This window comes from Zerene cesonia, chromosome 17 (genome assembly GCF_012273895.1).
Source record: "Zerene cesonia ecotype Mississippi chromosome 17, Zerene_cesonia_1.1, whole genome shotgun sequence".
Classification (NCBI taxonomy): Eukaryota; Metazoa; Arthropoda; class Insecta; order Lepidoptera; family Pieridae; genus Zerene; species Zerene cesonia.
Window position 1 is genome coordinate 5,393,645 of NC_052118.1, and position 23,751 is coordinate 5,417,395.

General features: G+C 34.7%; 3 protein-coding genes across 15 annotated transcripts in view; 1 reads left to right on the plus strand and 2 right to left on the minus strand.

Moving 5' to 3' along the window:
• LOC119833281 (MAP kinase-activating death domain protein) overlaps positions 1-16,265 on the plus strand; it is a 28,156-nt gene extending 11,891 nt beyond the window's left edge. For 3 of the 13 annotated variants that reach the window (XM_038357252.1, XM_038357250.1, XM_038357254.1), the window contains 26 exons: positions 104-205; positions 296-381; positions 515-703; positions 916-1,035; positions 1,224-1,358; positions 1,605-1,658; positions 2,052-2,252; positions 2,348-2,519; positions 3,187-3,374; positions 3,709-3,867; positions 3,946-4,210; positions 4,304-4,431; positions 4,742-4,831; positions 5,445-5,604; positions 5,867-6,204; positions 6,322-6,463; positions 6,779-6,906; positions 7,088-7,213; positions 7,444-7,485; positions 8,421-8,429; positions 9,489-9,561; positions 9,917-9,963; positions 10,480-10,656; positions 11,287-11,433; positions 11,797-12,027; positions 13,936-16,265. In XM_038357252.1, the coding sequence (XP_038213180.1) occupies positions 104-205; positions 296-381; positions 515-703; positions 916-1,035; positions 1,224-1,358; positions 1,605-1,658; positions 2,052-2,252; positions 2,348-2,519; positions 3,187-3,374; positions 3,709-3,867; positions 3,946-4,210; positions 4,304-4,431; positions 4,742-4,831; positions 5,445-5,604; positions 5,867-6,204; positions 6,322-6,463; positions 6,779-6,906; positions 7,088-7,213; positions 7,444-7,485; positions 8,421-8,429; positions 9,489-9,561; positions 9,917-9,963; positions 10,480-10,656; positions 11,287-11,433; positions 11,797-12,027; positions 13,936-14,079 (3,653 nt within the window). In that variant the 3' untranslated portion in view covers positions 14,080-16,265. Of the gene's footprint in view, positions 1-103; positions 206-295; positions 382-514; positions 704-915; positions 1,036-1,223; positions 1,359-1,604; positions 1,659-2,051; positions 2,253-2,347; positions 2,520-3,186; positions 3,375-3,708; positions 3,868-3,945; positions 4,211-4,303; positions 4,432-4,741; positions 4,832-5,444; positions 5,605-5,866; positions 6,205-6,321; positions 6,464-6,778; positions 6,907-7,087; positions 7,214-7,443; positions 7,486-8,420; positions 8,430-9,488; positions 9,562-9,916; positions 9,964-10,044; positions 10,166-10,479; positions 10,657-11,286; positions 11,434-11,796; positions 12,028-13,935 lie in introns of those variants that run through there. The other 10 variants (XM_038357255.1, XM_038357262.1, XM_038357263.1 and 7 more) reach the window with 8 other exon arrangements.
• Positions 16,266-16,864: 599 nt separating this feature from the next.
• The window catches only part of LOC119833229, a 16,089-nt gene continuing 9,202 nt past the window's right edge, over positions 16,865-23,751 (minus strand). The window contains exon 6 of the mRNA XM_038357155.1: positions 16,865-18,194. The gene's annotated coding sequence lies outside the window, so the exon portion shown is untranslated. The remainder of the gene's footprint in view (positions 18,195-23,751) is intronic.
• LOC119833230 lies at positions 16,868-22,102 on the minus strand. Its single transcript, XM_038357156.1, has 4 exons — positions 19,291-22,102; positions 19,082-19,202; positions 18,717-18,821; positions 16,868-18,396 (listed from the first exon to the last, which is right to left on the minus strand). The coding sequence occupies exons 1-4, from the start codon at positions 21,885-21,887 to the stop codon at positions 18,211-18,213; spliced, it is 3,009 nt and encodes a 1,002-aa protein (XP_038213084.1). The 5' UTR covers positions 21,888-22,102; the 3' UTR covers positions 16,868-18,210.

A 23,751-nucleotide genomic window follows, 5' to 3' on the forward strand; every position in this document is an offset into this window, starting at 1 on the left:
TAATCATGTGCATTTTCCGATTTATAATAATATACATATTCGAAATTAATAATTTAACATTTGACGGGCCTCATTATAAATATTATAAAATGGTTATTTTCAGATGAAAGTGGTTCCGATTCCGATGGAGCGGAAAGCACAAGCTCTTCTTATTCATCTCTCAGTGATTTCGTTTCCGAAATGGCTTCGTCAGATTTATCTCCAGGTAACAACTAAAATATAATAACTATGCATGTATTTGTTATCTTGTATTTGTTGTATTTTTAGGCGATATTCAATGATTAAAAATTTTCAGGGGGTATACAGCATGTTATTGGAGAAACTTATAATGCTGTTGTACAAGTTCCAATGACGCTTTCTTCGTCTCTTGATCCTAAAACAGTAAGCAAACAAATAACATATATACGTTACTTTTTTTAACCATTTTACATTTGTTTATTTTTAAGATTGTTGTTTCAATGAGAGTTGAAGCTATTTGTATAATGTTGTACTTAAGAACGCTCGCTTTTATCAGGTATATAGCCCACCATCTTCACTTATGTTTGGAGATGAAGATCTCGAGGAACGCAAGGAACAAGGACGGGAGTCCACGTCTCCATCACCTTCTGGATCTAGTTCTGACCATAGCGATTTGTCTGATGATGAAGTAGCTGCAGAGGGCAAAGACGATGCTGTAGATCATGCACCACCGGTTAAAAAGAGTGTAAGTAATTAGTCTAAATTATGAGAAAAAAAGCATGAGTGACCATCATTTTATATAAAATTCTGTTGAAATGCAACTTTGATACAGCTATTAAATTAGATATTTATTCCTAGTCAGTAATTTACCTACATGTTTGTTCGATGTGTTCTATGATTAAAATCTGAAGCAACTTCGATTTGTTATATTATTTGAATATATTTCATACGTTGTAGGACACGGACAGCGGTAGTTTCGGTCGGGAGTCTGACTCCAATTCCACCACCACCCCGGCTACCGTTGTTAGGGCTGATCATACTCCATCACACAAGACGCAGTATGCTACAAGAACTAAGGTATTTTCGTTGTCCTGGTTCATATGATGTATTGCAAGTCTAGGGTTGATTCCAATTTTTAATATTCTTTTTTCTTTAAGGTTCGGATTAGATATTATTGCCATAAACACTTATCATTTAAATGTCTGAAAAACTACTTAAACAGATTACAATTATTATTGTCTTAATTAATTTATATTTCTAATTAGAGTTCTGGAAGCGGAGTCTCACGACAAGCGTCGCAAACCTCGCTTCTGGAACAATTTGCAGCTCAGGCAAAGGAATTAGTCCGGGAAACTACTCGACAAAGTAGTCAAGAAGGACTCTTGGCTCATATGGACAAGGTAACGTAAACAATGTATTATGTGTTGTAACATAGACGTAATCATAAAGGCAATATCCATAATTGGTTTATTAAAACGCATTTTGTTATGTAAGGGAAAACTGTGTATTTTTATTCGGAGAGCGGAGGAATGCTTTGTTTTAAAAATATATGTAGGTAACATGTCTTATATGGGAGGTTATTAAAATATTTTTTAGAATACATTTTTTGTAAACATTTATTTCTTAATTTTTGCTTTAACTTGAAGAAAGGACAAGTAGAGCAAGGAGAGGAAAAGAACATATTTGCTCCCTTCGATAAGGTATCCGGGTCCAGTTTTGTAGAATTTAGTGGAAAGCATAAAATAATACGTAATGATAGTTCAACTACTTACATTATTCTTCACGAAACATTGAATATCGTATTAAATTTTCATTAACCATTCGATAGTTTAAAGTAATACAAAACTTTTATTAACAAAATATCCTCATTATATTAGCACTGATAAAGTAACACTTAATTGTATGTCTATTGCTCATCTCATTGCTTAGAATTACTGGAGTGGAGTACCTATATACTTAGTAACATGCTAGAATAATCACAAAAAAGCACTTTACTGTATGCAAAGACACGATTTCCTCATTTTTTTTATATCTACGATCATAATTGAGTATATTTTTTCAATTATATCTTATATACTCATTACGTATTTTAGCTAACATCTCACGCCAAAAAAGCAGCTGAAGAAGCTTCTAAAAGTGTACAAGAGGCCTCGAAATCTGCTTTAGAAGCAAGTAAAACTGCTACTGCAGTGAGTAAGAATACTCTAGAGGATCTCACTTACGTCGGCAAGTCCACTTTAGGGGATCTCACTAAGAGCGCCAAAGAAGCCGCTGCTAAAAAGGGATTATTGAAGGTACCTTAATTCCAAAGTTCTGTTACTTATCTTTTTGTCGTTATATTGTTTTCATTTAATATTAATATTTTATTTTTGTTGATTAATTAATAAAGGGAGAAAGTCAAGAAGGTCCTGGACCAATGGGACGCAGAGAATCCGGCGCGCTACAAACAACAACGTTACTGGCCACAACGCACCGAGATTTCTTCTCTAACATCAGTTCCGATCTGAACGGTCTCGCTGCTTCCACTTCAAGCATGTTTAGCGATTTCTTTGGTTCGAAAGGTGATTACTGTTTACTTATTAATATGTTCACGTAGACTTATTTATTAAATGTTCACTAGCAAAATTGTGGGCTCGCAATTTGTTACTATTAACGTATTGAATGTGGATAACATTGGCTTCTGCAAATAATTAATACGATGAATCATTTTAATTTCATCCATACAAAAATAACAATATCTAAAACGGAATCTCGATTTTTTAATATGAATAAAAAAATGTTTTTCTGATTGATAAAAAGACAATGTATAAACTGCCGCAAAAATGCGTTATTACGGGATGGTAGTGATTATTGAAGGAATGATTAATTTCTCTGGGCAAAATTCACATCGTTCAATAAAGAGTTCTAAATTATAATAATAATTTTGTGAATGAGATTTAAGGGCGATATCGAATTAATAGCTATTACCAAATTTATAAAGGTGGTGGATATATTGATTGTTTATATTGAAGCTATCTTTTATAATTAGAAAGCAGTTTTATCAAAATGTTAGTATACTCGAGGCGAATCGGTATGGTAAAGTTTTTACTTTACCATACCGATTCATTCATCCATTATACCGATGCACTTGAGCATTCGGCCTTACTTACTAAAGTAAGTAAGGCCGAATGCTCAAGTACACAATCGCTATGGCAAGGCTGAATGCTCAAGTGGCGGTGCGCTCCGCAGGCAAGCAGGCGAAAGCCGCGGAGACGCCGACGTCGGCGCCGCTGTCGGCCACGTTCGGGCCGTTCTCGCAGGGCGCGCGCGGGCTGGTGCAGCGCTCGCCGCTCATCCGGCACGCCGCGCCCGCGCCCGCGCCGCCGCAGCTCGGCCCGCGCTCGCCCAACACCGAGAACCAGGCCTTCCTCAACGATGTGAGTGTGCCGGGCCGCGAACCAGAGCGCTGGAACGAGTCGTATTCAATAAATATTTAGAGTCCGAGTGTTTCTTAATTATGCGCTTGTGCTCTAACATAATATTTTATGTAACTGATTCATAGCCCATATTGACATAGTGTGAACTATACATAAATGAACATTTATAGACTGTACAGGCATCCGTTCCTTCGAGTAATAGGGTGGTTATGTAATTACACAACCAACTTTTACAAACATCCGTTTGCTTAATGACACATTCTTAATGTATTCAATTTATAAAATTGTTTACAACATACGTATTTTTGGCATTGATCGGTTTTCTTTCTTGCAGCTCATTCAACATGTTTTAGAAGGAGAAGGTGTGGGATGGCTTAAACTAAACCGTTTAAAAAAGTTAATGGAAGATGAGTCATATAGAAACATGGTACTCAGTAAATTAAATAGAAACATAAACCGTAAAACAACACCTAACGATAAAGTGGAAGATGTGGTACGTGCATACAAAATTACTAAGAAATAAAAAGACGAAAAAAATATTGTATCTATTTGATTCCTTTTCTTCTTTCAGTTTGTGAGTAAGCCTGTATGGAAAGGAATGTTAAAAGTTCTTCAAGCAGTCGTCCATGGTTTAGAGCACACGTATTCCAATTTCGGTTTAGGAGGAATGGCATCAGTATTTCAATTAACTGAAATGGCGCACACTCACTATTGGAGTAAAGAAGTAGCAGGTTTGGAACAGGGTGGGATGGGGGGTTCCGCTTTATCTGAACAATATAGACAAGATATGGATACTCCTTCATCTACTCCGTCATCGAGGAAAAGTTCTCAGTCAGGTATTTGGACTTTGGTTATTTCGGATAATCTTTTCTGTTATTTTTAATTAGAGCATATTTTAATTTATAAGTACACTTTTCTCTTCTTCCTAGATATGCCAGTTTTAAACTACCCCGAAATGGATGCGAACGAGGGTGCAACTACAACAGAAATGTTCAAAGACATGTTGAACTCAAAACGGAATCTCTTATTCAGCAAACTGACATCATTCGATTCTGACGTAAGTATCACACATACGGCGAGGGGTTGCTCTTATCGCATGGGAACTATCTGTTTAATGTAGCCTTCTATGTATAAAAGTCTTAGCATGGCTTATGTCGAATTACTCTATAACGATACTTACATATCTATCCATACGTACTCTACATTATAATTTGAATCATAAACCCTCAAATGAATTCCTGAAAATGCATAGAAAGTGATCTGATTGTTGGATAGAGTTCCAAAATATATGTCCCTAAAGAAAAAGTATTGGTGTGAATAGTAGCCGGTAGTGTAGCAATGTTAGGCTGACGTGATGTTTGCGACAGGCGCGGCCGGCGGAGGGCGGCGCCGGGCCCGCGCCCAACGACCGCACTTTTAAATCCAATCTGTCCGATTCCGACGCAATGTTCCTCGATGTAAGTCGTAGACCTCGGCTTCCTACCGCTTTCAGTGTAACGCACTTGTCCTACGCTGGTGATTGTGACTTCACACTGATCTGCTTCATTTTGACAACGATACTTCTTAACGAAATCATGAAATCACTTTCATTCATGACTCTCGCTTTTTACTTGTATTATGCTTGCTTTTAGTTTTTCGGCCGACGCCCATATTCTCAACTTTTTCTCTTCGAACTCTTTGTATTGTTTTTAATTTCTTTGGATCAAAAAGGTAATTTCATATTAGACTTTTACATAAATCAATAAATTCCAAGATATATGAGCAAGATGTAAAATAAAGCATGTATTCGTATTCTGTTTATTTCAATGTACTCTCACTTTCTTCTTTTAAAAATATACGCTTGTTTTTCACAAATTTCACTTCTAAAATAAAGGTATAAAATACTGGATTAAAACATTTTAATAGGTTATCAACATTGTCTCACACCGTTAAATTGTTCAAACGAGAAATCGTTAGATAAATATCTAACGATTTGGGGAAATCCCCAATGATGATATGTGTCAATACAGAAAATAAAGTTTACCCAGGTTTGCCGCGGTACCCTGATATGTGTCAATACAGAAAATAAAGTTTACCCAGGTTTGCCGCGGTACCCCAAGTAAGCCTCGAACAGCGAGTGTATTTTCTTCGAAGTCAGCAACGAGCTACAAGCCTCAAGTTGGAGTACCCACTACCTCACCTCTCACCTCGCCCGATACCGCTCGAACGTATTTGTATCAGGGACTGATAGGTAAATTAGATGAAGAAAATATTAGTAATCGCTTTTTGTTTTTTTTTACCTTGTAGTCTTGTGATAAGATTGCCGATTGTACTCTATCCTTGGTATATAACATATGTCAATATTTCTCTTTGTGTATTTATGTTTGTGATGTATGTATTTAAATCGTTAAATAAATAAAATAAGAACAAGATATGTTAGTCTCTAAATTTATGGTCTAAACCAGTTGTATCTATTAAATTTCATACAGTTCTAATATAATTTTTCCAAATAGGTAAAGAAAGATCAAATTTATGGGACCAAATGCAATTCTGGGAGGATGCGTTCCTCGATGCAGTCAGTCAAGAGCGTGACATGATTGGAATGGATCAAGGAGCCAACGAAATGATGGAGCGGTATAAATGTCTCAGCGAAACTGAAAGGAAACGCCTGGAGCACGAGGAAGATCGTTTATTATCCACAGCTTTATATAACCTGACTGCAGCAATGGTCCTGTTTAACGTAGAAGCTGACATCGTTCGGAATAAAGTGAGACGATTGTTGGCCAAAAGTCATATTGGGCTGGTGTATAGCCAGGAAGTGAATCATCTTCTTGATGTTGTTCATTCTTTGGTAAGTTGTGGATTCAATGGAATGGTGCAAAAATGTACATATATTTGGAAGTCTATCAAATTTTATAAAATACTAAGTTCGATTTATTTTATAATTTATTTAATTATCCAATGACAGCACGGTAACGACATAGAACTGAAGGCGTTAGGATCTCGACAAGCTCGGCGTGCTTCATTCACAGTGCACGAACGGGACGCGGGGGGTCCATTGCGTTTCATGGAAGTGCGCACTGATGGTCTCGTGCTCAGATCTACACAAGGTAATTGATTAAATACGGGCAAATTTCATACCAATAAATCATTTTTTATATATGGAACGTATAGAAGGTGAAAAGATCTTTGTATATACTCGAGTTGGGTTCTATACTCAGTGGAGCAGGCGATATGGATGAAAACTAGTTACAGAGTGTTCAAAATATAAAGCTATTCCACTGTAAAAAGAAAATTCGATCTGCTTTCAAGTTAACGGGTTTTTTATTTAGGATTTCAAAGATAAAATATTACATTAACGCCAGGCTTTAAGATTCAGTTAAGGGTTGCGAATGTTATTTCTAAAGAAAATCTGTATATTACAGGAACAATCGTTGAAAGATGGTGGTACGAGAGACTGGTCAATATGACTTACAGCCCGAAAATACGAGTATTGTGCCTTTGGAGGAAGAACGGTGGTCAGACGCAATTACATAAATACTATACAAAGAAGGTATGCAAATGCTATTAATAAAGCTTAGGATGTATTCTATTTACATATAATTTAATGTATATCCGACTCTCGACACTCTTAATTTATGGTTTCAGTAATATTAGTAAGTAATAAATAAAAATAGATTTTACAGCAATCTAAAGAAAGATAAAATTATAAACACCGTAATTTTTTTCAATAGTGCAAAGCGTTATACTATAGCATTAAAGAGGCAATGGAGAAAAGTGGTCGGCGGCAAGAAGCCGCCGAGTTGGGAGGAGAGTTCCCGGTGCAAGATTGCGCTTCCGGCGAAGGTGGTCTTATACAGGTCTCGGTTTCCACTTACTATATTTATATTAAATACTTATTCTTTTATTTTCACAAAAGTATTCGATATTAAAAGGACATTTCATGTAGATTTTTTATTGTAACATCTTATATATTATTAAACTTCTCATAGAAGGTTGCTTAAATGTGATTGATCTACCACAAAATGCCATGTGTGATGTTAGTGAAATATTGAAACGAGTGACTAATCCGAATATTGGTGTATTAAAGGTTTGCATGGAGGGCGTCGGGCTGCTGTTCCACCACAGCAAGGTAGGTCACACAGATATCACATACTTTCATTTATATCTGCTTCTGTATGTACGTAAAATATTGATATACCAAAGCAATGCCACAATTCAAATAATCAATTGTTTTGGTATAATGTTTATATTTTGTAAGGTAAGGTATCGATCAGTGTTTTTTGCTTAATTTTGGGGATGTCTCAGTACTAATAAGTTTTGTTTATAGAATGTCGTTCTATGAAGAAACGATGTTCTATGCCAAGGGGCTTTGTCCCACGCTGGCTGCTTCATTGTTTCTATATTGTAATGGTGACGTTAGTGCATTGCAAATATATTAATAATATATTTCGATATCAATATCGCCAATAGGGAGGACAACTTTTATATATAAATTATATGTAAAGCAATTAAAAGTATACGCAGTACTTATTTAGTTGTTACCCCAGATAACTTCTGTATTAGACAATAGACCCATTGTTATTGATATTAAGACCATGCAAGGACCTCTCAAACTTTCCTATTTTTATTTCAGTTTAGATATTTATAGCATATTGTTTATAATCTCTTTGTTGTACAATACAAGCGAAATATACTCAATATATTGCAGTATCCCTTTAAGATTATTTTAATCTATTTTAATTTCGTATATCTTATTAAGAAAAATGCAGCTTCTGCCAAAGAATTTTTATATTTTCTATTACTAATTCGATGTAATAGCTAGCCATTTTTTTGTTATTTACATTTAAGGTTAAACGTTGTCCATCTGATTTACGTATCCATACTCGATATATAATGATTTGTGCATGTGCTATCTGTCTGCATCATCCGTCCCGCTGCGGCGCTCCGCTAGGAACTTTTGAGATGGTCCTTGACAAGCGCTCGGCCGCCTTCAACTAATATCATGTTTTTGTCTGTTCCCTCTCTCTCTCTCCGGACCCGCCGACCCGCGCCGCTCCGCTGAAGGATTTCGAGGTATTCAGTGGTTCATAACCTAGTAATGGCTGGCTCTTACGATGATCGTCACCACCTTTGACCCTGTGGCCAACGTAGCGTGTGCATTAGCGATGATCGTTCGAGGTCGTAGGGCTTTACTTGTAGTTTGAGGCTTATCGATTGTTTTAGCCGTTATTAGCGTTGTTTTAGTTTTCCCGAGTGCGGCGAGCGCCCGGGCGCTGTCGTGCATGCACATAGACGCCCTTTGTTTATTATTTGTTCATAACCGCACCCGATATGGCTTGCATACGTTCACGGATCGTCCGGCGAGCGGTCTGAGATTTGTCATTCGCACGTTCCGCCGAGTTAGGTCCTTTCCGCCCGGAGCCCGAGCGAGTGTGCCGTGAGCCTCAGCTGACGCGCACTAGCGACGAGGTCAGTCGTAGAGCATTCGCCATCTCACAAGTTCTGCCGGCCCTCAGCCCTGGCACGCCCGCGCTCTCCGCACCCTTCCACTGTCTCCCGCTGCATCTGACCTCGCCTCCACCGCACACCCACGCGACACTATGTATCCTGTTTGTAGATATTTTGCTGTACGTAGCAAAAATGTTTTCCAATCCTCCTGATTTTTGTTATAAATTCTCGTGATCGATACACTAATGTCACTGATTTTTTTGTAAAATCGCTTTATGAGTTTTTAAAAACGTCATGTGAAATTAGTGAATCGAGCGGTGTGCTGTTGTTATGCTATCTTGTTGATTAGCGCCTGCATGTGTGCACGGGCTTCCATGTCAAACGCTCTGTATATACATAATACCTGTTAAAATATTTACTTTTGTAAAAAAATACGAACGCATGTTTAAAGTATTAGATGAAATGCAATTTTATTTGTCTGGAAATTAATGGCAAAGCATTATGATTTGCGAAGCCGTGTATTAAATTGTTTGTAATATGAGTTTGTGTGTTAAAATAATTAGATTTTCTTTTGAAATGTGGAAAGACTACGCCAGATGTGCACGCTAAAATATAAGCTATTCACGTAGAAGCTTATAACAAAGACGAAAATCGTGTGTAATCAGAATAACATTTGTTTTGCAGTTCTTTGTGCGGCTCGATCACATTCGAAAGTGCTTCACACAGAATGGTGGTATCTTCGTTTTAGAAGAATTTAGTAAGTATTGAACGTATATTAAAAATATCATTTCATGTGTAGATTAATCTTTTAAAATATAATAAAACTTCAGGCAAAGAACCTACGAAAAAAAACTGATGACTGATAAAAATTATACCTAAATGGTCTTCACTTCAGCATAAGTTCCAGAAAATATTTCTTCAACACTGTGACGTTAACGTTCAACTTAAGAACTTAACAACAGAGCATGGTTGCCAGTCAATAATATAATTTAATATTTATTCATATAGAGACGAATTTGAAAGCAGCTCGATATATCACCCAAGTCTAATTCGTGAAAATCTGACAGAGCAATTTTAGCTTAAAATTTTCTTTATTAATATTTATTTTTCAGATCCCAAGACGAGACAAATCACTCAACGGAAGTACAAATCAGTCATGGTATGTATTTTGAATGTATCCATTGTATGCCTTATTCGTTTTGTGTTCGTTTCGCACTGACCGTGTCGTCTTATGTTGTAGGCAGAGAAAGTAGTGCTTGAACTCCATCGTTTCTTCTCCATATGGCTTTCTCGGTACTATCTATATGTTCAACTTGATGGAACCGATATGAGCTATGCACCTTATCTTTCATACCTCTGAAGTATGTACATGTGTTTTTTTTTTCTTTTCTTTCCACGTTCTTTCTCGCTTTCATCGCTTTTCTTATATTTTTTACGTCTTTGCCCTTGTCCATTTTTTAACATTGTTACAATTATTCATTTTCGCCGTGTGGCCTGTGTATTCGCTTCACCTGAATGGTGCCATATTTATACTATGACCAATTTTAGCTTCTTAATTTTTTCATACACAACAATCGTCTCACCACTTAACAAGTTGCTTTGCGTTTCTTTTATCGAATTATATAAACGTTGAATGATAAAGGTAGAGGTAAGTTTTATTTACATCCGTTCTCAGGCGGATCAGATATGTTACGCGGTGCTGTGTGTGTTTTCGTACTTCGCTGCGGGTCAAGAGCAAAAGAAAGCTATTCTCGAACAAGCGGCTAGGATTCCACCAGTCCATCCACAACCTAATGCTGACAATACGAATGTCCAGTCTCGGACTACGGCATCATCTACACAAATCACTCAGGTATGTATTGACCGATCTTTTAATTATTATTAAATTATATTATCACGGAATAAAGTAGTTAACATACAAAATGTTTGGACTATTTGAAAATTATGGTTTTTATTCATTTTTATTTATATATTATTTTAATTTATGTTTATAAATAGTTCCTTTTTACTTACATTGCTTGGAAAATGACTGACTGTATCTTGATTATTATATTTTATTAATAATATCTGTTTATTAATTTAACAATTTTTTTTTTGTTTTTTTTTTAACCTTTTATAGCAGTTTTTATTACAATATTATTCTCTTATTTATCAATTCTTTTCAATAGTCAACTCAGTAAAGTGCATTGAAACCGTAGGTACAGTAATTATTTATTTACATTGTGTTGGTTATTCAATTAAAAAAGTGTTATACCGTTACTATTACGTTTTTATAACCTATTTTGGCAACCGCGGACGAACCCACGGGCAACAGCAAGTATTTCTATAACTTATGATTTATTCTGGTTCACAAGCATATTAATTTTTTTTTAGCGAAAGACATACAATCTTACAAACTTTTGTATTTTAAGATAAGAAAGTATTTTTGGTAGTATATTTTCATATGGTATACAAATATTTTCTCTTTCTCTCTAATAACAAGGAGAGAGCAGACGCCTCTGGTCGCACAGAGGACGCGTCGAGGAGCGCAAAGACGCGCGTGCCGCCTGACCGGCAGCCGCGCGCGCTGCCCGACCGCCCCGAGCGCCACGCGCCGCGCTCGCTGCCTGAGCGGCCTGACGCGAGATCTGTTAGTACTGTGCTGTTTGAGTATACGTATGGATGAATAAAGATCAGTAATTTGATGATGGTTAATGCATAGGATGAGAAAAGTAAAGTTGGTAATAAGAATATGAGGTAGCTATTTCTTTGAAGGAAACCTACTTATATGAAGTTTTAAAGTTGAATAAGTGCACTTATGAAAATACTTATGTAATTATTATTGCTTTTTAGATGCGAGGCAGAAACCGTTTTTGAGTTCAACTTTTTTCACACACACTTGTCATTTATAGTATGACAAACACAAGATATATGAAAGAATTTACCTCATCGATCGCTACAAAAACTCATCACAGATTTAACTCAAATGATCATTATTCTATCATCCCATCAGGATTACGTGAACCAAGCGCAAAGGCGCGAAAGCATTGAAAGACGGGACGAGAACGTGGGCGCAAGCTCAGACAGGGAGCGGGGCGAGCGGGGCGAGCGGGGGGAGAGGGGCGAGCGCGTGAGCCGCGCGGAGAGCCTGCCGCCGCGCCGGCCGCCGCCGCCCGCGCCCGCGCTGCGCCTGGCGCGCACCATGTCGCACACCTCGCCGCACCGGACGCTCGACCCGCCGACGGTTGGTTTGCGATAACATTCTTTTTCAAAAGAAATTTACTTTTGTGAAAAATGAAAACTGATACTTATAATTTTTTTATATTACTATACCGGTAAAAAAGCAGTGGTGGCTCAGTGGTGAGAACCTCGGACTTCAAAATCGATAAGTCGGGGTTCGAGACCGGGCGGGCGTGCAGGAAATAAATTGATTTTTCAATTTATCTGCGCATGTGGATAACATCACCACTGCTTAAACGGTGAAGGAAAACATCGTGAGGAAACCGGCATGTCCAAGAATTAAAAGTTCGACGACATGTGACATCTGCCAACCCGCACTTGGACAGCGTGGTGGATTATGGCCTGAACCCTCATAGGAGGCCTGTGTCCCAGCAGTGGGAACATATATAGGCTGATGATGATGACTATACCGGTTGCGCTCACTATAGGTATCCCAAGCGTTTCAGTTGCAAGGGTGAAGCTTGATTATTCTACATCAGCTGTTTGTGTAAGATGAGAAAAAAAATCATGTCCAAGTAAAGTAATATATGTATAAGTATTTTTTAAAGTCATCTCGAACTTGTTAAAACGGTTAAGCACAAAGTAGATGGTAATACCCTAGTAAAAACCGGGTAATGAAGCATGGAGCTTGGTGTTTGCCAGATACCACCGCGAGTGGGCGCGACGGGGGCGGCGGGGGCGGCGGGGGCGGCGGGCGACGGGGGCTCGCGCCCCGCCGCACCTCCTGCCTTACCTCCACGGCAAATGTCTGCTGTCGAATTCAACACGTCGCCCAAGTAAAGCTGTGTTTAATAATAGCTTTATATAGTGCCGTTATAGTTCGCAGCATGATTAAGTTTATTAGTAGTATATCTAACAAGTCCCTATATAGAAGCAGGAAGACATAATCATTTGGTGCTGTACCGCTTGCGCAAATAGTAAATTTATGAAATGAGGGACGAAGACGTCTACACTCGATTATATTATATATTGAGTAAAAGTGCACTTTGTGAGACTAGTTAGTAGTTGTATATAGTACAATTCTTGTGTTTAATTAGACATAGGCTATTAGAGGACGCCTTTTTGAGGATACTCAAATATGTGAAGAACGACTTGGCATAATATACATGAATTACTATGTTATTGCTAGAATAGAAGTCTCTTTCGAGTATCCCAATATTCATACTCTAAAATATGATATATGTATTATTGTTATTTTATGTGAATTTTCGTTTTAGTATATTATTAGGTGTCGCTTGTTTATTTTTTGTAGATACAAGCTTTGTTTAGTTTGGAACTATATTGTTATCAGTAATGTAATTCAACTGAATGACAACATGAACGGACGTCCTTTGAATTTTTTTCATCATATATTGTGCAGAGACGTGTCAGCGTTTGAGATTCTTGATTTTCTTTGTTCGATCCCCAGCGAAGAAACACTACGTCTGGGTCTGACAGCACACATTCTATATTTCAGATGTAAAATTTAAATTGGTATTAAAACGGGACACATGTATTAAATGTAACCGTACAATTTGGACAAACGCGTAAAATATGTACTTTGGAGTCATCCATAAATGACGTCGTATGGTGAAGGAAGGATAGGGTTTCACCGAAATGTGACAGTAGGAATTGGCAGGGTGACGTCACATGTTAAGATTTAAAATATATACTCTGGTTCGACATTTAAAATCAATGTACTCGCTCTAAAACTGATTGTTTGGCTTAGAATTTTAAAATACCTGCTTAAAATTGATAATGTAAAACATCATATCAGTGTTTCTTAAAATGTGACAGTCTGTGTCAAGTAGGGGGAAGGGGTATATAAAATCAAATTCGTGTGACGTAATTTATGGATGGCTTATGTTGATACACGGGTATCAATATATAGTTATATGGTTATATGGTGTAGTATATAGTAATATGATGTCAGGTCGTCCCCACAAAGGCGGGCGGGCGCGCCGGCGCGCCAGGCGTCCGCGGGCGCGGGCACGTTCGCGCAGACCAACCCGTTCGCGAGCGCGCACCACGAGTTCGTCATACCGCGCCGCCCCTCCACGCAACGCGACTAGACTAACCGACAACCGTTCATACGCTGACGATACATATTGCTAGTACTGCAGAACTGTACGTAACAAGAGCTTGCAGGAAAAACAAGGCCGACCGTTTGTTTGTCGAAACTACGTGCAATAGCGAAATTGAGCAATTATTTGATGATGACTTTAAAAACCATTAAGCCGCTTAAATTACCGAACGTGCTAAAGACACACTACTCTTTGTGGCGCAGTCGGGTCAGTCAAAAAAATGCCTTGTTAATCAATCGTTCTATGTTTTATAAATAAACAATTCTTGCAGAATTATGTACATATTGTAATCAAAAATCAGTTTTATTTATTAAAATTTACAAAGATAACATTAATCCTTGTTTAATTGTACAGTTTATACCTATAATTGAATTTTTAAAATAAAGTTACAAAGTTTTGAAGTAAATTTAGTGAAAAGAAAGCTTATCGTGAAATTCACCTTTATTTTGTTGCCACACAAGCCTCAACGTGAATCTAAAAATTCTTGTTAAAAGAAGACCACAAAGTAAAAAAAAGGTAACCTATTTTATAGATAATGTTGATTTATCAAACGTACATCACCCTAGTGGTTATTTCAAATTTTTTGTACGTAAGTACATAGAACATCTTACGACTGGCGTCAGCGTATAAATTTTTGCCTTATTTCTTTCAAAATCATTGTGTTCATGTCATTATCCATTGTCATTTACATTGTCTTTAATGAGACTGAAGATTCAAGGCGACATCTTCATACCCTACTGATTATATTTAAGTGTTTATATTTAGAATAGTTAAATTACTTAAATTATATCCGTTATGAACTTATGACCTTTGCCTTGTTTCTATTATTATAAGAAATCAATTTAAATAAATCACATCTGATCATAATAGTTTATAGCCTTAATTTAAAATGTATTAATTGTATATTTTATTCACAGATAATTTCATAATTGCAAATGAAGAATCATGCATAATATATATACCTATAACACACTCGTATATACATTGAGGGCATGTGCATAATTATATTTTAATAATAAATAGTCCACAATTATTAAAAGCATGTTATCTATATCACATGAGTATAATATATATAATAAAAGTGTTATTAGTTTATTTATTTAATGAGTATCAAAATAATGTTATCATATTTAGCAGGAGTTGGCAATACGTAGTTCCTAACCGAGAGTATTTTTATAGAACAATTCAGATAAAATGTTTTATCATTCACACAAGCTTCGCATTCACCTTACATTCATTACTTGTATATCCACAGGACACAATTACACAATAAATATAAAAGCAATGAAATAGTATCACCTACATCAATGCTTACACTACCATTCTTATAATAAGTTAAGATAGATGTTAATTAATAATCAATATGGTAATGAAGTATATTTTCATAGAAAATAAATGAAATGCGTGTACAAGCTAGCAAATTACTGTTACAGCCTTATAGAATGTTATAGGTATTAGAAAATGTGGGTACTTTGTGTATTTCGTAGTATGGTTAAGTTTATCTAAACTTATTGGAAAGAAAAGATGCCTTTCGTTTAAATGCTGAATAACTATAATGTAACTCATTCTATTCACATAGCAATACCTATATAATATATAATATTTACTTATTTAAAAAATGTAATTTCCGAATCTGTGAACTACATAATATGTATACCTGTCGTCTAAAAAGATAAAACATCGAAACCTTATTTCATTTTACGTTATGTATACAAATTCATATGATTTACTTACGTATTTATATATGCCGCAGACAAATTGCATAATTATGCCGTTTACAAATAGCATCGTCATTATATAAATATAACAACATATATACATAATATGCCTATAATTCGAAATCAGAATTTTTTTGTTATAACAAGAGGCTGGGTTAGGTTAGGTTCGTTTTATTTTTAACTACCCAAAAACAGGAGGCCCACGAAGCCTGCCTCCGTCGGCCTTTGTACACGTTTGGAAAAGTAAAGTCTCAACATATTACAAAATTCCGAACATTTGTAAACTGCATAATCGCACAATTTTCCTGCGACATACATGTATTGCAGATACAGAGCCATGTTCAATCCAATTTAAATTCAGTTGTTTGTAATTATGTCGAACTTTTTATTCAGGTTCAGAAAAATAATGAATTCAGGGTTTATCATGTAGTGGTTTTAATTTAAATAAAATATAAAAATATGACCTGTCTTTCTTTTAATACCGTTGGTAGAAGCCTTATAGAGTATAAAGTAAACAGGAAACCCATCTCAATAATCGTAATTTTCTTGTGCAATATTATTACATTGATCGTATACTTTGCAATATTATATACTTATACTAATATAACAAAGAGGTAAAGTGTTTTCGTTTGTTTGTATTTTATATTAAGTTACATGTTTAATATATATAATTCATAGTATTATATATTTTTCATACAGCTAATACATTAAATACCTAGAGGTAGAGCTTTCCCCATCTTTACTTATAACTGCAGTTGCCATTTTGTTCATAAATGATCATTGGCTTAGCAATGAATAATCGTCGCCAACGGATAATAAATAAATAAAAAGTTAAATCCAATTGTATAGTGGAAAGTGAATTCGTAATGTGTACGTAGTGCTTCTTATATAAAACAGATAAGTAGGTTGTATAAATAAAAATAATCCACAAAAATGCGAACTTCTAGTTGGATTTTTTTTTTTTTTGAAATCTCAGGTTAATAACACATTATAAAAAGTTGTCTATTAATATAAACGGGTCAAAAAGTTACAGTAATAAGTCCGCTAATAAAACAACAAATCATTGAAAACTTATTTTATTTATCACAGATAAGATTTGTTGGGCAGATAACAAAATTTAACAACTTGGAGAAAGTTTAAGCTTTTATTTATACAATGTACACTTAATAAGCAAACTCCAAATAAGAACAATATGGGATACATGCAAAGTTCACTGGTAACGACATATAAATTATTATTACCCTTACGTATAGTCGAAAAAATAGGAAACTTTAAGATATATAAACTACAATAAACCCAACAGAACATAATATTGATATTATTTTGTTATATTTATTAACTGTACACTGGACATTGGACAAGTCTTACACAATGAACTTAATATTTCTCCTTTTAGTATATCGTAAACTTAAGATATAAAATAAACTTATGCTAACTTAATTATTCACCATAAGGGTTACTTTCTAGTTAAATATCTTCCAGGTTCCTTAAAAAGAAAGCAACTTTTGTCTCCAAGGTGAATTACATCAGTAATAGTTAGTTAATATAGTACGTATCTATCTATTTGAAAACATAAGGTAAGGTGGACGTGGACGACGTTATACCTACTTAAAAAAATTCAAAACTATTTATTGATTTTACTAATAGGTACACAATCAAATCTTCTGAAAAGCAATTATGAAATAAAAAGGAGCGTTGTGATTTATCCACACATTAATTACATTGTTAGTTAAGTCTCAATAATAAAATTGCTGATGAACATATTTAGTTTCAACTAGTCCACACAACTGAATCGATAATAAAATCTATTATTTATGTACAAATCTACAAATTTAAATTATACAGCTTTCAATGGATTTTAAAACCGGACCTTTAGTATAAGAAAACTTATCGTCGTAAACACTTTGCAGTGTCAAGCTTTGGAACATGAACAAAATTTTATATTTAAAAAAATTGCTGAAAAAATACAATAAAAATGTACACGTAATTAACAAAGGACACCAATACTGTTTTATGCAAAGTCTTAATACTAGTAAGAAAAATTAAAGTAAAAATACAAAGGCTCAATTAAATATTTACTATATTCAAAGAAATATTGAGATCATAGTCACATCTTATAGTCATGTAGTGTCCATTATTTTAAAAGGTACCCATGGAAAACAATCTGACTTGCAATTAAAATACAACACATTAGATTTGTAAAAATTACCTAAATAACAGAGATATACTGTTAGGTTTTCGGTGACGTGTACATTTGCAAGAATTAAAAATAAACAGTCTTAAACAAAATCAGTCACAAAAAGTTTACAGATATTTGCAAATACAAACTACTATATATCAATCCCAATCTACAATAGTTTACATGTTAAGATACGTCATAACACACAAACCTCGCCGCTTTTACGTTCAGTCTGAATCAGATAAGAGCGCATTAAGTTTCGCAGACATTTCCTCCCTCATGTCCTTATTTGCACCAGATAAAGCTTTTATCAAAACACCCTTATTGCTGATTGTTTTATTTAAAAGTTCTTTAGTATTATCTTCTAACATCGCACTCGTAGCATCTTCTAGTTCCATAATTAATTTTCGCCTCTATATTAAAAAAATATGTATATATAATGTCTGCCTGAAACTCTGTTTTTCTCAACTCTGTTTGCGGTTTTCGATGGACTATAAAAAAAATGGTTCCGTCTACTTTTCTAACGGCACTAAAGCGATTTCATCACTAAGGACGGGGTAGTCTATCTGTATTATGATATTAATGTCTACCAACTTAAAATATGAATGTTCGCTATATGAAAAATTCCTTAAATAAATAGGTATCTCTACACCAATTTGCCTGTCTGTTTGATATGGAAGTATTATAACTTTTATTTGTCTTATTTTAACGAAAAAAGGCATAGGTGACTCACCTTTACGAATTCTACTGCTTTAGGTGCCGTTTCTGATAACCTCTTCTTAGATTTCAATATCTCCATCAACTCATGTTTATGTCGTAAACCTCGTTTTGTCATAACCTGTAACAATTTAATGACTTGCTGTAACATTTTATTATTTTGTGGATATAACACAAAATTTAAGTGTTATTCTATATAGTAATATCATAAAGATGTAAAGTTTGTGAATTTGTAAGATTCTGCCGTTGTAGGGACGTCTGGATCTACTGAATTGATTATAAAAATTATTTAACAATAAAAAGCCATCTTTCATTTCATTTTTATCCCGGGTCAACCCCGGCGCAGCTGTGCAATAAGTAAATTTCATTAGCATTACTTACAAGTTCTGGTCGCAAATCTTGTGATTTTAATTGTTTTTTAAATTTTAGATCCATCTGATTTTCAACCACTTCCCACTGCATTTGAAAATTTTTTGGTACATAAACTTTTCTAGAAAACACCCTGAAATATTTTATTTATTATATTAGTTAACAAGTATAGTTAATAATATGTCTATGTATGTATATGTCTTATAAATTATTTTACTTACAAGTTCAACTTTCGAAATGCTTCATCTTCCGGATAGAAGTCTGTACATTTAAAGCCAGGAAACTCAAAGCACACATCGTTATTGTTATTCCGTTTTGCAGGAATCCATCCTAGGTTTTCAACATTTGTAGATTGTATCCAAACATCTTTGATTGTATCTTGTTCAACGTCTTCGTCGTCCGAAATTATCAAAACATCTGAATTCGAAATTTTGCAAACGCTGGAATTTGCTAAAAAGTTTTCAATATCCATTTCCATAGACTCTTTAGTTTGTTCAAATTCACAAGCTTCAGCAGTTATTTGACCAAGTAACGACCTCTTATTAATCTCTTCTGGCTTTAATATAAACATACTTGGTTCGAAAGTAGACGAGGTAGTTGATTCATTCCTAGGTGTTACAATCTTTACTTGAGGAGCGATTTCAGCAACTGGTTTATAAGATTTAGTATTCTTTTTAACAAGCTCACAGTTTCCTAGAGTATTGTTTGAATTACTAGAAGCAGCTATTTTTTCTTGATTTTGACTCGTATATGTTTCAATAGATGATTTAGGTTCTTGTGAGACGGATGGTTGTGTGTGAATTTTTATAAGGTTAAATAAGTCATTCGGTTTCTTTATTTTAATAGGTTTGACAGTTTTAATGATTTTCTGGTCTTCTTTATTCTTAAGGAGGGATTTTATAGTTTCTGATGTACTAGTGGTAATTTGTTCTTTTTGCTCAGCGCTCTTTTCTTCAGATACCATTTCACTTTCTAATGAAATCATATCGCATTTTTCATAGGTTGATGGTAAAAAGGCTAGTGGTTGATCGATAATTCTAACATTATCCACTGTATTTACCATGATCCAAGTGCCTCTGGTTTGTCTTGAATTATCTCTTGTAATATCAGTTTTTATAGTTTCTATACCAAGGGGTTCGTGTCGCTCGTATGGACCAATAAACACATTAAGATCATTTTCATTAGGTGTGGCATAAATTCCAAATTGTGGACATGTCAGAGAATTGGCACATTTTTGTGAAGATGAGAGTCTTACGGTTTTACCTGACAGTCGTGACACATTTATAGCCTTTATAACACTATCATACTTGACATAGAAACCTTTTTGGTAAAAATGTATTTCATTAAAATCATTTTCAACAGTCATTACAAACCATTTTGATAAATCCGAGTCATTTGTAATATTTTGTATTTCCTTTTCTTGTAAGCTTTTGACATTTTCTGTTATACAAGATTCTTGAGAGATTTCTTCTACAAAACTGGAACTAAATGATTCCCTATCGGAATCTAAACTATCACTATCACAATTGAATGTAGTTAATTCTGTCTCATTTATCTTGGGTTCGTTTACTTTTGTTACCGACCCAATCAGTTCCCAGCAATGTGATAGTCCACACAATATACAGAAATTGTCCTTTAAATCCGTAGCATTTGTTAGCAAATTTTTCACTGTTACTGGATATTTTTCAAGTTCGGTTAAAGCAATATCATTAATATTTATGCAACTTTCAAAAAACGTATTTTTCGTATTAACAGCCATAAGTATACGATACGGCTTTTGTTTAGTAATTAAAAACAAATTTTTACGTTCGCGATATCGGCTTAGTATGAATTCCCATGGATACAAGGCTACTTTCCCAATTTTAGGTGGATCTAGGGACATTGTTACAATACCTTGGTCAGTACGTTCTTTGTATTGTTTATAACTAGCTTCTAACCATGCAACTAACTTAGTTTTATTAGGCAATCGTTGCATAGCATTTTGTGACATATTGAGAGAATCGCCAATGTTTTCCGTGGAACTGCTTTCTATTTTATTCTGGACGACATTATTTAATAATTCTCGAAGACTCGATGGTGGCTGACCGACTTCTAGAGTATGCAATTCTTTTTGAGAACATTCTTTTTCATCACACGTGTAAATGGTAGTCAGTAATTTTTTTAATAAACTACGATCATTTTTCTCCATCTCCAAAATTTTTCTATTAGTTTCCAAATAATAACAATTGCTAAATTTCCTACCTTTATAAGACTTTACCCTTGCGCACTTTTCAGTACTATCGGATGTTGGAGGGACTTTAACAGTTATTATTTCTTCAGATTGCTTTGATCGCGCTCTTAATCTAGATTTTAGATCAGAGGATTCACAAGAAATTGTACTTATTTTATCAGAAATCAAATCTGACTGTTCGGCCTCATTATTATCGGCGTCTAATGATTGGACTTCCATAACTTCGGGTAACGCCTTTTCCGTGAATTTACCTTTACAGAAACATTTGTACAAATTATGAACCATACACCAAGGTTCAATGTTTTTGCAGTCAAGTTTTCGAGTTACAACGCGTAGCTCTTTCGTTATCTTTCGTTCCTTTAAACACATTTTGCTATAGAAATCAGCATATTTTTTTGATGTTTTCCAATCCCTTTTTTGGGAATTCAAGACAACACTACCTTGTCCTGATAAAACTACAGTTTGACGAAACTTTTGCTCTTCTTTTGCTAGTTTGGAATTAAACATCTTACTATCCAAGTCGATCAATTCATGTAAAGATTGCAAATCATCACATGTTTTAGAAAACGAACATTGACATTTAAACATGCACTCCAAGCGACCACAGTGTGTTTTTAAGGTACAAGGGAATTCTAAGGAGTCACATATACAGCCTAAAGTACAATATAATTTATTACACGTCTTTGGACTACCATTATCAATTCCAGGTATTTTTATTATAGTTACATCAAGTCGGTCTAATTCTCCATATCTTCGCTTGCATTTATCTTTTGATAAAATATCGGAGCTTACCTTTTCTCGGGTATTGGCTGAAATATCCGTGAGAATATCTTTCTCTGTTTTAACAAGATTATCATCGTCTAAATTAAATTCGACATAATCTAGAATTTTCCTCATTACATGTTTTACTTCTGAAGATATATCACTCTCTGCTTTTAAAACTGAAATCACATCCCCTTTTTCATAACCTTCAAATGTAGAATTTCTCATCAATATTCTATTTTGACAACATTGATATTGTAAATCAAATGTTATAGTATTGTTTTCATTGGTTTGTATCGGACAACCATTTTTATTTATACCTAATACAGAAACAGAAAAGTCAGCCCACTTTTCAGTTATTCCCCCATTCGAGTTTCTCATGAAAGTTTTATTTAAAAATGTGGTCATTTCTGGTCCTAACTGTCCACCATAAGAAGGCTGGATGTCTAAAGCTGGTTTCGGTAAGCTTACTAAGTTTACGTTACCATATTGAAACTTTTGGTAGGAAGAGTCCAGTAACTTTTTTTTCGAAAGAGGACCAGGCTTAAATTTAACAAATAACGAGCTCTGTAGGAGCTGTTTTCTATAAGAAAAAAAATTTCGTTTAGTGGGAGGTTTCTTAGCGTGACGACTTTCTCCGATATCGTATTTAAAAATAAATTTATGTTTTCCACCCTTACTGCCATTTAATTGAATACTTTTGCCATTCCAAAGAGCATACTGAGCAGAATGTGTGTGGCCTTCAGGATTAAGGTTTATCACCATATGCCAAACATCTTTAGATACAGGAAAATCATTGCATATTACAGTTTTTGCTATTTTTTTCGTAGCTTCTTCCCTAGCTGAACCAATTCTTATTTTACGGAGCAGAACATTTCGCTGTTTATCCAGCTCCGCATTCAAATCACTGTAAACATCGGTTTCAAACTGTTCACGTATATTACGAACAGTTCTAACCTTTTGCTTTATTTTTTTCTTAGGTACATAGTATTTGTCACACTTGGGAATAAAATCACATGAAGGTGTTTTCGAAATATCTGCAGGTAGCGGCTTTGCTGGTATAACGTGTATCAAGTCATATAAATTGTTATTTAATTTGTTATTAGCTCGCAAGATATCTGAGATGAATACTTTTTTGTTGTCACCCATTATACTACCTGAAACAAATAAGCAACATAACTATATACTAGTAAAGATTTATGCTTAACGTTCATATAAATTTAATATTCACATATTCGAAAGTAATGAGCGATAAATACAAGCATTCCAAAATCTATAGATATTTTATATTTCATTAAATATATATATATATATATATATATACCTGTTACCTATATATATATATATATATATATATATATATATAGGTAACAGAAGTATAATAAGTTATTTTCTGTTAATAATGTAAACTAAACGTTTTTTATGAAGATATTAAAAATTGCTTTAATTTTTCTTTACTTTGAATAAAAATAATAAGGTATCTCAAGTCCGTAGAACTAAGGTTGGTAAGGATCTTCATTTCATCTCATAAAACTACTAGCCAATTCTTATAATATTATGTTTATGCAAACATATACTTTTTCCAATTATTTTTAATCAGTGTTGCTACCACTTAGATTCATCATCATCAGCCCATATATATTGCCACTGATGGGACACAGGCCTCCTATGAGGGTTTAGGCCATAATCT

Excerpts from the sequence above, each read along its gene's own strand:
- LOC119833230 (XM_038357156.1), bottom strand. The coding sequence starts at position 21,887 with ATGTTTAAATGTCAATGTTCGTTTTCTAAAACATGTGATGATTTGCAA. Across the intron at positions 19,203-19,290 it reads GCATTTCGAAAGTTGAACTT|GGTGTTTTCTAGAAAAGTTT; the intron begins GTAAGTAAAATA and ends AAAATATTTCAG. Across the intron at positions 18,397-18,716 it reads AAGCAGTAGAATTCGTAAAG|AGGCGAAAATTAATTATGGA; the intron begins GTGAGTCACCTA and ends TTTTTAATATAG.